This window comes from Panthera uncia, assembly GCF_023721935.1.
Source record: "Panthera uncia isolate 11264 chromosome B2 unlocalized genomic scaffold, Puncia_PCG_1.0 HiC_scaffold_24, whole genome shotgun sequence".
Taxonomy (NCBI): domain Eukaryota; kingdom Metazoa; phylum Chordata; class Mammalia; order Carnivora; family Felidae; genus Panthera; species Panthera uncia.
The window spans coordinates 113,008,164-113,024,574 of NW_026057580.1; the positions used below are offsets into that span (position 1 = coordinate 113,008,164).

Genomic DNA, 16,411 nt, shown 5'->3' on the forward strand with positions numbered 1-16,411 from the left:
CTTTCGTAAATGTTATTTAAATGCTTTAATGCTCCAAAACATGATCAATTGTTGAAATGTTCCAAATATGCTTTGAAAAAGGAGGTATTCTCCAGGTGTTGTGTGCAGTGCTCACAATGTGATACTGGTTACTGGTTGGACTGATCAGTCACATGCTTCTTGATTATGCTGCTGGAGCTCCCACCCCTTGGAGGTTAATGTGACTGTCTCCTGCCCTGTGCCCTATTTATTCATATCCTGGGTTAATTCTGACAATTTATCTTTAATGGATTTGAAGTTCGTGTTACTAAGATCATACAATGTTTAAACTGCTATATCTTTCTGGGTTATTGAAACTTTTAGCAAAACCTAGTTTTCATAATGCTTTTTAGAATTTTTAATAATGTAAAGCTGCTGTGTAGTGCCCAGTCACCCCACCACACCCAAGCATGCACCCTCAACCACCATTGCGTGCAGGGACCATCTTTGTGCCCTGGGCCATCCTAGCACACAGCCCCTAGCCACCACAGTGCTTGGGGAGATGTGGCATAGGACTAGTGGCCCCGTGCAAATTTTGCTACCACCACTACCCTGCTCCCAAGTTCCCTGGTGGGCATACCCCTCCAGAGCTGGCCTACTGGGGTCCCACTAACACTACAGAGAGCAAGACCAGTCCACAACAGGCAGAAAGTCAGTGAATGTGCTGCAATGAAAGGAAACGTGACTCAAACACAACAGTAGAGCATAAGCAACACACCTGGGATACTCTCCTGAAGTGCCAAGTTCTGATGAACAGGGACTGTAGGGCACTCTAGGAACTCTTCATAAAGTCACTGCTTTCAAGAGCAGAAGAAATAGCTGACTTTCTTAATACACAGAAGGAGATACAGAGAGGCAGACAAAATGAGGACACAGAAATTTATCCCAAATGAAAGAACAAGACAAGGCCACAGCTGGAGATCTAAGCAAAAACAGATATAAGGAACATGTCTAATAGAGAATTTAAAGCAATGATAATGAAGAAACTCACTGGACTTGAGAAAAGAGTGGAAGAATGTGTGAGACTCTTAACAGAACAATAAGAAATAACAGAGCAGAGATAAAGGACTCAATAAATTAAATGAAAAACACACTTGATGAAATGAACAGCAGGATGGAAGAAGCAGAGGAATGAATTAATGACCTAGAAAACAGTAATGGAAAGTAAACAAGTTGAGCAAAGAGAGAAAAAAAAAGAATTATGCAAAATGAGAATAGACTTAGGGAACTCAGTGACTGTAGCAAATGTAATAACATTCATATTATAGCAGTTCCAGAAGAAGAAGAGAGAGAAAAGGGGACAGAAAATTTATTTGAAGAAATAATAATTGAAAAATTCCTTAATGAAGGAAACAGATATCCAGACCCAGGAGGCACAGAGAACTCCCACAAGTATCAACAAAAGCAGACCCACACCAAGACATGTTGTAATTAAATTGGCAAAACATTGTAATAAAGAAAAAAAAAAAAAGATATAAGACAAAAGATGTCAGTAACTTACAAGGGAAAACCCATAAAGGTAGTAGGAGATTTTTCAACAGAAACTTGGCAAGCAGAAGGAAGGGCAGGATGTATCTGGGGTGCTGAATGGGAAAAATCTGCACCCAAGAATACTCTATCCAGGAAGGCTATCATTCAGAATAAAAGGAGAGATAAAGAGTTTCCCAGATAAACAAAAACTAAAGGAATTCATGACAACTAAATCAGCCCAGTGAGAAATATTAAAGGGGACTCTTTGAGTGGAAAGGATGGACCAAAAGTGACAATATCAAGGTAGGAAACACAAAATCAGCAAAAATGAATATTTCTGTAAGAATTCAGTCAAGGAACTCACAAAAGAAATGCTCATAGAATGTGGGAGGAGAGGAGCAAAGAATGGGTTCAAACTTAAATGACCGTCAACTTAATATAGATTGCTATATGTAGAAGATGCTATACACAAACCTAATGGTAACCATATATCAAAAACCACTAACAAATATGCAAAGTATAAAGAAGGAAATCCAAATATATCACTAAAGAAAATCAGCAAAACATGAAGGAAATACAAGAATCAGAGGAAATGTTCAGAAACAACCACAAAACAAGTAATAAAATGGCAATACATAACATATCTATCAGTAATTACTTTGAGTGTAAATGGACTAAATGCTCCAATCAAAGGACATAAGGAGACAGAGTGGATTAAACAAACAAACAAAAACAACAAACAACAAAAAAGTAAAAACAAAAAACCCAACAAGAGCCATGCATATGCTCCTTACAAAGAGACTCATTTCAGACCTAAAGACACCATCAGATTAAAAGTGAGGAAGTGGAGAAACCATCTATCGTGCAAATGAATTGCAAAAGAAAGCTGGAGTAGCAATATATATATTGGACAAAAAAGACTTTAAAACAAAAACTCTAACAACAGACAAAGAAGGACACTATATAATAGTAAAGGGGGAAATCCAGAGAGAGTGGGACATCTGGATTGTGAGCAGGCACCTTTGTTTCATGCATGACCAAAGAGCAATTTAAACATGGGTTATGTTGAAAAGGGTAAGAAGATTTTTGTTCAGAAGTGTGCCCAGTGTCATACCATGGAAAATGGAGGCAATCACAAGCTGGGCCAAATATCCATGGTTTATCTGGGCAAGAGACAGGTCAAGCCCCTGGATTTTCTTACACGGATACCAACAAGAACACAGGCATCTCCTGGGGAGAGGAGACACTGATGGAGTATTTGGAGAATCCCAAGAAGTATATCCCAAGAACAAAAATGATCTTTGCCGGCATTAAGAAGGCAGGGGAAAGAGCAGACTTGATAGCTTTTTTTAAAAAAGCTACTAAGGAGTAATAGTTGGCCATTGCTTTATTTATTACAAAACAAAAATGTCTCATGACTTTTTTATATGTGTACCATATTTAAATTGATCTCGTACACCCGAATTCAGATCACTAATGGCTGATAGAATATTTCTTTTGGACAGTCCTGATTTAAATAAGATTGGCTCGTGGTTAAACGAATATGTGATTGGCAGTGTTCAGCTTTTCACAGAGCTGGTAAATGCCATCTCTAAGCTTACAGGAGATTGGTTTTTTAGATTTATATAATTGGTTATATTAATATATTTAAATACTGAGGGTGAAGGTTCACTCTATCAGAACAGCAAGGCTCAGCTGTGTTTCAAGTTGTGTTTGTTAGCCTATTAAAGGCAAGGGCTAAAGATAAGCTGACAATGTCTCCTTTCTCCTTTTAGTCTTAACTCTGCCAATTGAGTTAAAATTCCTTGCATTTAAAATGTTGCCTTTTGCTTAATGAAAGGCATGTTGGGGTGGTTTATGCATGATATTAAATACAGAATATTAGCACTTCTCAAAAAATATAAAGGGGAAAATCCAACAAGAAGATATGACAATTGTAAATACTTGTGCACCCAACATTGATAAAACGGTTAATAACAAACATAAAGGAGCTAATTAGTAACAACACAATAGTAGTTGGGGACTGTCACACCCACTCAATGGACAGACCATCTATACAGCAAATCAACAAAGAAACAATGGCTTCAAATGATACACTAGAACAGATGGATTTAACAGATGGTTTTACTAAAATAATAATAGAACAGATCAGTGAAACCAGGAGTGAATTCTTTGAAAAAAATAAATAACATTGATAAACTTCTAACCAGACTCCTCAAGAATAAAAGAGAAAGGACAAAAATAAATAAAATCACAAATGAGAGAGGGGAAATAATAACCAACACCACGGAAATACAAACAATTATCAGAGAATATCATGAAAACTCTATGCCAACAAATTCATAAACCTAGAAGGATCCCTAGAAGAAATGGATACATTCCTAGAAACATATAAACTACCAAAACTAAACCAGAAAGAAATAGGAAATTTGAACAGACCAAAAATCAGCAAAGAAATTGAATCAGTAATCAAAAAATTCCTAACAAATAAAAGTCCATGACCAGATGGCATTACAGGTGAATTCTAGAAAACATTTAAAGAAGCGTTAACACCGAGTCTTCTCAAACTATTCCCAAGAAACAGAAAAGGAAGGAAAAGTTCCAAATTCATTCTGTGAGGCAAAATCCTACCAAAATCAGATAAAGGATCCTCAGTGGGGAAAAACAGAGAGCTTTCGCCTAATCAGGAACAAGAAAAGGATGTTCACTCTCACTACTTTTATTCAGTATACTATTGGAAGTCCTAGCCACAGCAATCAGACAATAAAAAGAAATAAAAGGCATCCAAATCAATAAGGAAGAAGTAAAACTTTCCCTATTTGCAGATGACATGATACTACACATAGTAAACTTAGAAGACTCCACCAAAAAACTACCAGAATTGATACACAAATTCAGGAAAGTTGCAAGATACAAATCAATGTACAGAAATCTATTGCATTTCTATACACCAATAATGAAGCAGCAGAAAGAGAAATTAAAAAAAAAAAAAACAATCCCATTTACAATTTCACCCAAAATAATAAGATACCTAGGAATAAATCTCACCAAAGATTAGATGTGGAAGACTTGTACTCTGAAAGCTATAAAACATTGATGAAGGGAATTGAAGATGACACAAAGAAATGAAAATGTAGTCCCTGCTCATGGATTAGAAAAATAATTATTATTAAATTGTTTTTGCTACCCAAAGCAATCTATACATTTAATGTAATCTCTGTCAAAATACCAACAGCATTTTTCACAGAACTAGAGCAAACAATTCTAAAATCTGTATGGAACCACAAAATATACTAAATAGCCAAAACAATCTTGAAAAAGAAAAGCAAAGCTAGAAGCGTCACAATTCCAGACTTCAAGGTAGATTACAAAGCTGTAGTGATCAAAACAAAGCAGGAAGGAATATCCAATGGGAAAAAGACAGTCTCTTCAACAAATGGTACTGGGAAAATGGGACATCAACATGCGAAAGAAAGAAACTGGACCACGTTCTTACACCACACACAAAAATAAACTCAAAATGGATTAAGGACCTAAATGTGAGACTTGAAACCATAAAAATCCTAGAAAAGCACACAGGCAGTAACCTCTTTGATATCAGCTATAGAAACTTTTTTCTAGATATGTCTCCTGAGGCAACAGAAACAAAAGCAAAAATAAACTATTGGGACTACATAAAAATAAACAGCTTCTGCATAGCGAAGGAAACAATCAACACCAAAAGGCAACCTACAGAATGGGAGAAAAATATTTGCAAATGACATAGCTGATAAAGGCTTAGTATCCAAAATATATGAAGGACTTATACAACTTAACAGTCAAAAAACAATTAATCCATTTAAAAACTGGGAAGAAGACTTGGACAGCCATTTCTTCAAAGAAGACATCCAGATGGCCAACAGACACAAGAAACGATGTTCATCATCATCGCTTACCTCAGGGAAATGCAAATCAAAACCACAATGATCTATCACCTCACACCTATCAGAATGGCTAAAATCAACAACACAAGAAACAACAAGGGTTGGTGAGGATGTGGAGAAAAAAAGAACCCTCATGCACTGTTGGTGGGAATGCCAACTGGTGCAGCCACTGTGGAAAACAGAATGGAGGTTCCTCAAAAAGTTAAAAATAGTATTACCATTACATCGAGTTATTCTATTACTGGGTATTTACCCAAAAAATACAAAACACTAATACAAAAAATTATATGCACCCCTATATTTATAGCAGCGTTATTTATAATAGCCAACATACGGAAGCAGCCCAAGTGTTCACTGATAAATAGATTAAAAAGATGTGGCATAGATATACAATAAAATATTATTCAGCCACAAAAAATGAAATCTTGCCATTTTCAAGGACATAGATGGATCTACCGAGTATAATGCTAAACTACCCAAGTCATAGAGAAAGACAAATACTGTAGGATTTAACTCATATGTGGAAATTAAGAAACAAAACTAAGGAGCAAAGGGAAAAGAGAGAGAGAGATCGAGAGAGTGAGAGAGTGAGAGAAATTAAAAAACAGACTCTTAACTACAGAGGACAAACTGATGGTTAACAGGGGGAGCTGGTGGGGGATGGGGGGAAATAGGTGATGGGGATTAAGGAGTGTGCTTGTGGTGATGAGCCCTGGGTGTTGTACAGAGGTGCTGAATCGCTATAGTGTGCACCTGAAAGTAATATAACACTGTATGTTAACTAACTGAAATTAAAATAAAAACTTAAAAAAAAAAGAAAAATGAAAAATTTTAATAATGCTGTTTCCCCCAAAACTGATTTTATATGCAATTAAAATGGTTTCAAAAGCTGCCCTTTGGTTAATGTCTGCCTGGTATGTCATTGTCCATTCTTTAACTTTCAGTGCTTTTGTTCTCATGTTTTAGGTATATACCTTGTGTCTCGCATAAAGCTGGATGTTCTTCTTTTAATCCAGTCTTAGAATCTTTGTCTTTTAAACTTTTGTTAGCACATTTACATTTTGTTTTGTCACTGTTGTATATGGTTTTATTCTATTATTGTGAGTGTGTGTGTGTGTGTATGTACACATACACACTTCTTATTTGTCCTACTTGCCTCTACTCTACCCTCTTCTTTTTCTTTTTTAAAACTAATTTGACATCTGTATTTTACTTCAATGCCCTGGATGATTTTCCTAGGCAATTCAAACGTGTTTTCAGTCTAAAGGATTTGATGCTGAAAAGCTCTGGTCTGAGCAGATCACTGGACCAGACACTGCTTCCCATGACGTTACATGGGGCGGCTTCCAAGGAGGCCCTCAGACCAAGGCTCCAATGATGGCCACGGAGATGCTGAAATTGGCCGGGACCAATGACCTTTGAGGGTGTGGTTGTGTGCCTGTCGTGGGAGAAGAGAGGCTCTTGGACAAGGGCCCTGGGGCATCTATGGTGTGTGCCCTGCATAATTTTGCTTGTTCCCACTGGGGCTTGATGTCTCCAACCCCACATGGTCCCACAACAGAGGTATGGGGAGGAGGCCTGGGTGCTGGCCAGCAAGGACTTGACTTGGTCTAGCCATATGAGACCCAGCCTTGAACCTTCAAATTCAAGGTGTTTACAAAGGCCTTCCAAGGTAAGCAGCTCTTAATTACCACCTGACAATTCACAGGAACACAACCCCACACAATCAGGAGTGTGAGGTGTCCTCAGAAACCACGCAGCAAGGAAAAGTCTTCCATGTGCGACACCAGTGAGGAAGCCTTCATTCCAAATGCCCTCCTTGTTTGGCACCGAAAGTTTTAAGCACAGAAAGGTGTCTGACTGCAATGAGTCTAAGAGATCCAAAGCTCCCACATCTTTCCCGAAGTCCTCATTGTAGAAAGACCTCAGAGTGGGAAAGCCTTCTTCTATAGCTCCTGTGACACCAGTGACCAGAAGGTGACACGCTGGTAGGGATTTATGAGTGCAGTCAATGTGGCATGCTTCCAGCAGAAGAGATACACTTGGTAGTTCAGACCAGAGAAGGTCTTTGACCATGGGAACGTGGGAACCCCTCAGCATACCTGTGTCCTTGCTCTGGAGAAATGTGTTCACACCTGGGTGGAACCTTAGGAGAACAGCCTTTGCAAGAAAGCCTTCAGTCATAATTCAACTCTAGGCACCAGAGTCACAGTGGGGAGGGACTACGAGAGCCATTTGCATGCAAGCCTGCAGGGGCTGTGTTGCATTCCCTGTCCTCCCTGGGCAGAGCTCTTTGGAGCCCAGAGCCCACAACAGAAGCTACCTCCTCTCCATCCTGGCTCTGCTGGGATGTACATCCGCCACGCACATTGTCAAAGAAGGTGGCCCCTGTGTCTCCCCTGCCTGTTACTAGGTTAGGCACGGAACTCACAGGGTGGCCAAGGGGACCTGAGAGGCACCGTTGGCAGTTTCTGAGCAATGCTCCCTCGCTTCATGGATTTTTTTAAGTGGGGTTCATGCCCAGCCACAATGTGTGTATTATACACACATTGCATTTGTATGCATGTATGTATATCTCATTATATTTAAGAATTCTGCTCCATAAATATATACACTCTAACTTCATCCCAGTAGTAAACTTACGAGAGTGTATTATGCCTCGATACCTGCGAGTGACACACAAGTCATTATTTTTCTTCAGGATTTGCATTAATAAAAATCTGTTCATGGTCCTCGGCCCTGTTTGATGGAGAGTGATTGCTTGGGCTGCTCACTGCTACCTCGGTACTTTGCAATCACCCTGCAAATCGGAGAGAGAAGACGCGCCTAATAGCTATAGCTCCCAACACCGTACCTGTTGCCACTGACAGACTTTGTTCCTTAGAGAAGATACCAACTCCCAGCTGGCTGTGACAGTTTGTGAACTAACATTGACATTTGTGTTGGTACCGTAACGGTATTTACAGCTCAGGAGATACATAAAAGCAGATTATGATAGATCCAGGAATTTTTGAGGCAAAAAGTAAAACAATACACAAATTACCAACTTGATTGGGATATAAAATTATTTAGAAAATCACTTCAGGACTCAGAGTCTCTTTCAAGAAATACCTCTTCTATGTGAAACATCAAGATATGCCCCAGGTTTGCAAAGAGCAAAGGGATTGCAGAGAACAGAAGGTGGTAATTCAGTTGTATAGCTGTTCATCCATACTAGATTTTCTAGTAGCCCGCTGTGTCAGAAAAGGAAAGGTAGAGATGAAGAAAGAAAGCCATTTTGAATGATGTGGGAATGTAAATACAAAATATCACAGGATCGGCACAAAGATTGACCTTATATCTTTGTTATTTTCTTTTTCTAGGCTCTGAAGTGGCTCTTCCTCATATTCCATGAATTTCACTTTTTAAGAAGCTTAAATTGACATATTTCAACATAGTCACCTAAAGTGGTTAAGCCTCTGGGAAAGTGACACTGGAAATCAATGAAAAAGGTAGAATTTTGGGTGACTATTATAAAAGCTTTGAATCAGAGAACACTTTTGCTGGATACTATCATATGGAAGAAAAGTCAGCATTCTTGTCTCTATTCTCATTTCCTACTAAACCCTGAAGATGTCATAATGAAAAAAAAAAAGAAAAGAAAAGAAATGGACTTGACTGGGTACTTACGGCTGTAGTCCCAGGACAGCTTGCAGTTTGACATTCACCAGTCATCCGGTTTGGGATTAAGACATCGTCCCAGCAAGATGGACCCTTTGAGAAAAACAAACATGTACTTGGTGCATGAACTGTAACACAAAGGTACTCCCTAGTATGTTTTCTAAAATCTATTTCTACTATAAAATGATAATGAACAGTAATATGTCGTCCAATGATTTTTGAAATGTAATCCACAGAACCTGGCAGTTCTCAAGATCCTTTTGGGGGATCTGGTGAATCAAAACTATTTTCTTAAATACACTAAGATGATGTTTAGCATATTGATCCAAACATGTGGTACATTCACACGTAGTCGTCTCCCCACTGTGCTTAATTCAATGGTTTGAAAACTTAACTACTTTTCTTAAGTTCACTGCAATGTCAAATGATGACTTTTACACGAAAACATCTACGCAATTACATTCAAAAGGATTCTTCGGGGGCAGTCGTGGACCATGTGGCGGCATACCGGGAAGGGCCACCTGTCACAGCCGGCAGGCTGAGCGGACACATTTCCCCCACTCTCTCCTGAGGCACCACGAAAACTACATTTAAAAACTAGCTTGGTGTAAACCCATAATACCAAGGAGAACAGAAGACAGAGTATTGATTGAGAAGAAATTTCCATGCGTTTCTGGAAATCTGCAACAGGCTGCAGCAGCGGAGGGGCCTCTGTGCCCTGTGGGACCACAGCAAGTCTGAAGGCTCAAGGGGAAGGCATGGGCCACAACAGAGTGACGCCTGGAGCAGCCAACAGTGGGAAAGTGAGAATTTTCATAAATGGAAGATCCTAAAATCTTCTAGAGAGAAAGGTCAGATCCCCTAACTAGAAACAAAAATCGAAATAGAAATTTTAAGTAGCACAAATACCTTTAAAGATCAGAGGAAAGAGTTTTCAACCTAAGATTCTCTACCTAACTGAATTGTCAAATAAGTGGGAGAATGGTGAGGAGTGATTTGGGGACACGCAGATTTGCCGAATTTACACGTGTGCTACAAGGTCTAAGAGTTCAGGGGAATGTCAGACAGCTCGAGGGAAGGCAGGGAGAGGCCCAGCCTTGGCCTCATCCAACATACGGCTCTGGCAAGAGCCTCGGGGCAGATGGGTGGTGTCTCTGTAGACACGGCAGAGAAGGAGGAGGACAGAAGGGTGGTGTCACCGGCTGTGGTGATGACAGCGCTTCCAGCAGGCGTGTTATAGGGCCTGTGCCCGGCCAGGCAGACAAAGTTTAAGGCCAAGGGATGGCCGCCGTGGTGATTTTACCCCCAAAGACATTGGGACCCCGCCAGAGGTTTATGTGAGCAGTGAAACTGGTCACCACCAGTCAGCACCAGGACCACCTTGCCCCACGAGCCAGACCAAGCGGCCTCCTGGCCATGATGCCGCACAAACCAGTGCAAACTCGGAAAGCACGCGAGGATCTCAGCCATCCCTGCGTCTCCAGGAGTGCGCGCTTCCCCTCCCCCTGCACCAGCACACGTACGCACACACAGGTGCACCAAGCACACACACGCACGTGCACACACATCAGATGCTCTAACACATGGGTACCACACACCCGCACCCACTCACGTGTACACACGCACACAACCACACCACAGACCACGCACAGGCACACCATACGCACACAGACCCACGCACTTACACGTGCACCCACATAATTTAGAGAAAAACAGGGGAGAGCAGAGGGAATCTGGGACTTTGAGCATCTACCTTAAAGATTCTAAGCCAAACTTCAACAGAGGCCATTTGAACCAAACCTCAAAAGGAGCTACGATCTGGATTCATAGGTCATTACACCAAAAGCCACTGCTTCAACCGCAAGGTTGTAAGCGACTGCAGAAAAGCCGGAGACTTGCTGTCCTTAGGGAGGCTGCTTCCACGGTGGCCCTGGGATGACACTTGGGAATTTGCACTTGGGGAGTGTTCCCATTGGCTTAGTTACACAGAGGGTTTGCAGCATGAAAACTGTCTGTAGGAACAACCTGGTTTGTGCTGAACCCCTTATCCCCTGGGAGTCTGGAATTGTGGTCTGTGCTAGGGAGGGGTATACAGTGACCAGCCTCCAGTAAAGCCTGGGTGCTGGGTAAACGAGCACGTCCCGTGCGGCTCCGCTGGGAAAGGGCTCTTGGCAACTTGCCTGTGGTTTCCTCCAGACTTCACACCACATGTCTTTTCCATCTGCTACTTTGCATCCTGTTGGCAGGATGAACCTTACTCGTGTGTAGGACGATACACCGAGTCCTGTAAGCCCTTCCAGTGATTCACCGAACCTAGACATGCAAAGCCATCTTAGGGACCCACGACACAATGACATTGATTAATCAAGAACATACACTCACACCTCCATGGAAGGGTCAGGGTTCGTGATGAAGATCACATCCGTTATGGGGAATAAGCAATTTCATTTCCCCTGCACCTCTAAGCGTAATGCATGCATTTAAAATCCATCGTAGTCATGGTGATGTAAACATTCACTTGACTTGCAACCTTACAATCATACTACTGAAATTGGGCAGATGATTGAAATCATGGTTATGTAACCAAACATACATGCCATGCAGCTTGGACAATGTAAAAGTAAAGGCATGAAGGTTACGAATTGGATGGCAAAGGTGGAGCTGAGAGAGAAGGCGAAGGAGGGGATTCATATCCTCACCCTACAAGATGCTGCTTTTTCATCATGAGGCCATCTGTATGTTTGATTTCTAAATATAGCCATATATTCCTTTGATCAAAATGACACATGTATCAAAGTAAAAGAAGGATAAAGAACTGACACCAAGAACTGGACGACATTTATCAGCCTTGCTTTTGCAACTTCACATGAGAAATTCAGTGCAGACCAGCATGGCTGGAATATAGTCGCCCACGTCGTATTTCAATCCTCGGCCGAGGACCCATCTTGGAGGTTATGTTTGTTTGTTAATCTGTTTCTCTGTAGGATACTCCATGGATACTGGGAATCGGGTTTTTCTCATTTTTTTTAATGCTTATTTATTTTGAGAGAGAGACTGCAAACGGGAGAGGGGCTGACAGAGAGGGAGAGAATTCTAATCAGACTCTGCACTGTCAGATGCAGGGCTCAATTCCACAAACTGTGAGATCATGACCTGATCTGAGATCAAGAGTCGGATGCTTAACCGACTGAGTCACTCAGGTGGTTTCTTTCAATTTTAGAGGACTAGGAAAACTTTAGAGAGTCAAATCTGTGGCCCAACTCTGGAAACTTTACATAACTTATAATAAATATTAGGTTTACTAATTTTACCTTTGCTTTCATCTTATTTTCCTCAATTGATTTTCCTTTGACCTCTTTCCTCATCTTATTAGGTTTTTCTTGTTTTTAGCCTCAACGTATTGTTGCAGACTTGTCAAATCCTTTTGAAGTGAGGCAGGGTATAATGAAATAATTGTGAAGGTTTCATGGCTTTCCCCTTTTAACTCTCCAACATTCCTGACCACTTCTAACAAAAACAGTGTCTTGTGTCTCTTCCATCTGGGACAGTAGTCACCCATCCTTAGAACATGGCAGTCTCTGGAGGGACAGCCACGGGAAGCACTGATCACACGCTGTGGCTGGTGGAGACCGACAATGAACTGAGGCATACTTGAGGCTTGGAAGAGTCCCTGGTTGCAAAGGAAATCCATTTCATCATGGATAACCATTAACTAAACATGGAGACATTGCTTCCTTGCTCTATCAATAGCCTTTCGAGGCTGGTTCAGGAAGCACTGACCTACTTAAAGCACATGCAATGGTAAGAGATAAAGCTAACATGGGCACAGTCTGGGGACAGAGGAGTGACATAGGGGTTAGGGCCCATTTGCATTCATTTCACTGCCCAGAGTAGGATTCCCTGCCGCAAAGTCTAGGATGAAATGAAACTGTGCATCACACAGATATTTCTTTTGCATGCCTTAATATTTCAAAGTCCAAGAAGCAATGAAAACATTTATGTAACAATTCCTATAATTATCATATAAGATACTACTTTATCTGATAAGTCCTCGTTTTGTACGAGGAGATTATAGAAAGCCCATTGACAATATTCTTCTTGATCTCAAACCATAACCAGATAACATAAGTAATAAAGCCAATGACTGAATTCCAATGACTATGGGACTTCAGCATAATGAAATCAATGTGTTAGCTGAGCCACACTCCTCACAGCATCGGTATTGAACGCTATTGCTGTACCCATCCCGAAAATAGAAACAAGCGTGCCAGTGAATTTATGCCATTACAAAGCAGATTCAATGTTGCCGCTTTCGAGTCTTAGGAAATATAAAATGTTAATTGGTTCATCCTTGCATACTGTGTTTTAACAGATGCATGGTTAAAGCATTTATTATTAATGGTTTTTATACAGGGGTAAAAAGGTCTCCAGGCTACAAGATTTAAAAGGGACTGCATATCACACGGCAGCCATGTCAGGGAGAGAATTCCCCCCAAAATGTATTTAATCTCTCCGATGTAAAGAATGGGAGAAAGATAACTGAAAAAAATGTCAGAACAGTGGTGAAATACATGTCTTAATAAAGGATCATTTGGCTGCTTTTTATAAAACTTCCTCCTTTTTTTAGCTCAATATTGATTACACAATCAAGACGATACATAAATTATCTGAGCATCGATAGCAAGGGGGAACAATCTGTGGTCTGCTCACTGACTCCGGCCTAGGGCTTGTTTTTACACAGCAAAAACAATGGTTTTAGATTTTTAAATGGTTAAAAAGCACAAAAAGAAGAGTGTTTCATGGCACATGAAGAGTAAGTGATATTCATGATTCCGTGTCTGCACATGAACTTGATCAGAACACGGCCATGGTCGCTCATGTGCCGGTTGTCTATGTACTGCAAGGGCAGAACTGAGTTGTTTCAACACAGAGGAAGTGGCTTGCAAAACCTAAAATCCCTACTGTTCTTGTCCTTTATGGAGAACGTTTGCCAATCGTTGACCTAGGGTAAATACAGTTTTCCAAGTTCATACTGAAAAGCACTTAAAAAAAAAAACAAAAAAACATTGCAACAGCATTTTGACCACCATAGAATCTCACTAGTTTGTAGCAGCAGCTGCATCCCGGGTCTCAAGTGAGAAATTACTTCAATTCAAACCTTGGAGCCACTGGCCTGTGGAATCCACGGGTGTTGTTATGATGCAGGGACTCACGTTGTTGGAATTGGTAAACGAGTGGAAAACTGCAACCAGAGATGACGTTTGGGGATTTTCCCTGATAATATCACCACCAACAGAAAATCATAAAGAGGAATAGTATTTAAACACATCTATATGGTGCATGTAAATCAGAAATTCAGAAAAAAAAAGGACTCAATGACATGAAAAGCAAGTGTTTAAATCTGTAAATTATGAGTCTGAAAATTTACTTTTAAAAATTGTAGGACTAATCTACAAGTCATTTTTGCTATGCCTTGCATGTCTAATCAAGTGGAAAATTGAAGTACATCATTGGCTAATTCTTATCCAAATATCACTCTGACCCAGATCCAGATAAGCTGTTAAAGCAAAAGAGGTTGTTTTCCACCCCCCTGAATTATCTAAATAAATTCTATAGTCTGCTTTACATAGGTGGGCATATACACTGCTGTCTAAAAATGTTGCAAATCCGGGGTGCTTGGGTGGCTCAGTCGGGTAAGCGTACGACTTCGGTTCAGGTCATGATCTCACGGTTTGTGGGTTCAAGCCCCACATCAGGCCCGCTGCTGTCAGCCTGTCAGTGCAGAGCCTGGAGCCTGCTTCAGATTCTGTGTCTTCTTCTCTCTCTGCCCCTTCCCTACTCGCGCTCTGTCTCTATCTCTCTCTGTCTCTCAAAAATAAATAAATTAAAAAAAAATTTTTTTTAAATTGCAAATCCTGTTTTACCAAAATGTTACTACGAAGTTTTGGTGTTTCCAGTTTTTAAAAAGGATTATTTAATCTACTCCTGAAATCATTGTTCCACTATATGCTAACTAATTTGGATATAAATTAAAAAAAATAAAAAATAATATAAAATAAAGGATTATTTTAACAGTACTTTTACTTAAACTGTACTTTTACTGATTATTTCAAGTTATCAAATGTGTTGCATTTAGTATATCCTCTTGATTGGGGCTACAAACATTTAAGTCATATAACTAAACTTAAGGGGTTAAAATAATTTTGAGAATTATACTTGTAATATAATACTAGGACAGCAAAACTGTCCTTAAAACTGCTACACTCAGGGGTGCCTGGGTGGCTTAGTTGGTTAAATGTTCTACTTCAGCTCAGGTCATGCTCTCGCGGTTCATGGGTTTGAGCTATGCTGGCAGCTCAGAGCCTGGAGCCTGCTTCAGTCTCTCTCTCTCTCTCTCTCTCTCTCTCTCTCTCTCTCTTTCTCTGTCTCTGTGTGTGTGTGTGTGTCTCTCTCTCTCTGCCACACTCTCTCTCCCCAAAATAAATAAACATTAAAAAAAAAAAAACCCTCCTACACTCAGAGTCTCCTTCCTTTCTTTTCCTCTGCACCTGCAACAAAAAATGATACAGGGAAGGAGGAGCTTCAGAGTTCACAGACCTGTTGAATTCTAATTCCACCAATTGTTATCTATGGGCCCCACCTTTCTAAACCTCTTTTGAAAAGCAAGGCGTCAAAGGCTTCCTTCATTGCGCTTTCGTGAATACTAAATGAAATAGCAACTTTAATATTTGCCAGGCCCCGGGGTGCTGGGTGGCTCAGTTGATTAAGCGTCTAAGCAACTGACTTTTGGTTTCGGCTCAGGTCACGATCTCACGGTTCGTGAGTTTGAGCCCAGCGTCGGGCTCTGGGCTGACAGTGTGGAGCTTGCTTGGGATTCGCTGTCTCTGTCTCTTTCTGCCCCTCCCCTGCCTGCTCTCTATCTCTCTCAAAATAAATACACATTTAAAAAAGTTTTGCCCAGTCCTCGACACATGCTGACTTACTGAAAAATGACAACTGTTACAAGTAATATTTCTTATTTCTCAAAATAGAAGTCCCTGAGTAGGGTTATTTTTAATTTAGTAGACAGATAAGCAGTAATTGGTCAGTTCTAAGGCATCCGACTCAGCCCAGTGCGTTTTTCATTTTTTAATTTTTCTCAATTTCCCTGTTACTCAGCCATTCCCCAGGGATTATGTCACTTTCCAGAGCATGTGGCTTGTAACTCTTTTAAAGCATATATTTCTACTCATGTAGCAAACATGGTTCTCCATCTTCCTCCACTGGATTTAAGGATCCTATGCTTCTCAAAAGGCTAAGCACAGTGCTGTGACTAGAGCCGAGGCCCAATAACACAGTCA

The 16,411-nt window shown here is 40.5% G+C and overlaps 1 protein-coding gene and 1 pseudogene across 1 annotated transcript in view; one reads left to right on the forward strand and one right to left on the reverse strand.

Annotated features, from left to right (window-relative positions):
• Positions 1-16,411, reverse strand: part of PRKN (parkin RBR E3 ubiquitin protein ligase) — a 1,335,825-nt gene that overhangs the window by 674,481 nt on the left and 644,933 nt on the right. The window contains exon 5 of the mRNA XM_049653164.1: positions 9,081-9,164. Within this exon, the coding sequence (XP_049509121.1) occupies positions 9,081-9,164 (84 nt within the window). The remainder of the gene's footprint in view (positions 1-9,080; positions 9,165-16,411) is intronic.
• On the forward strand, positions 2,536-3,674 carry LOC125938087 (cytochrome c-like; annotated as a pseudogene).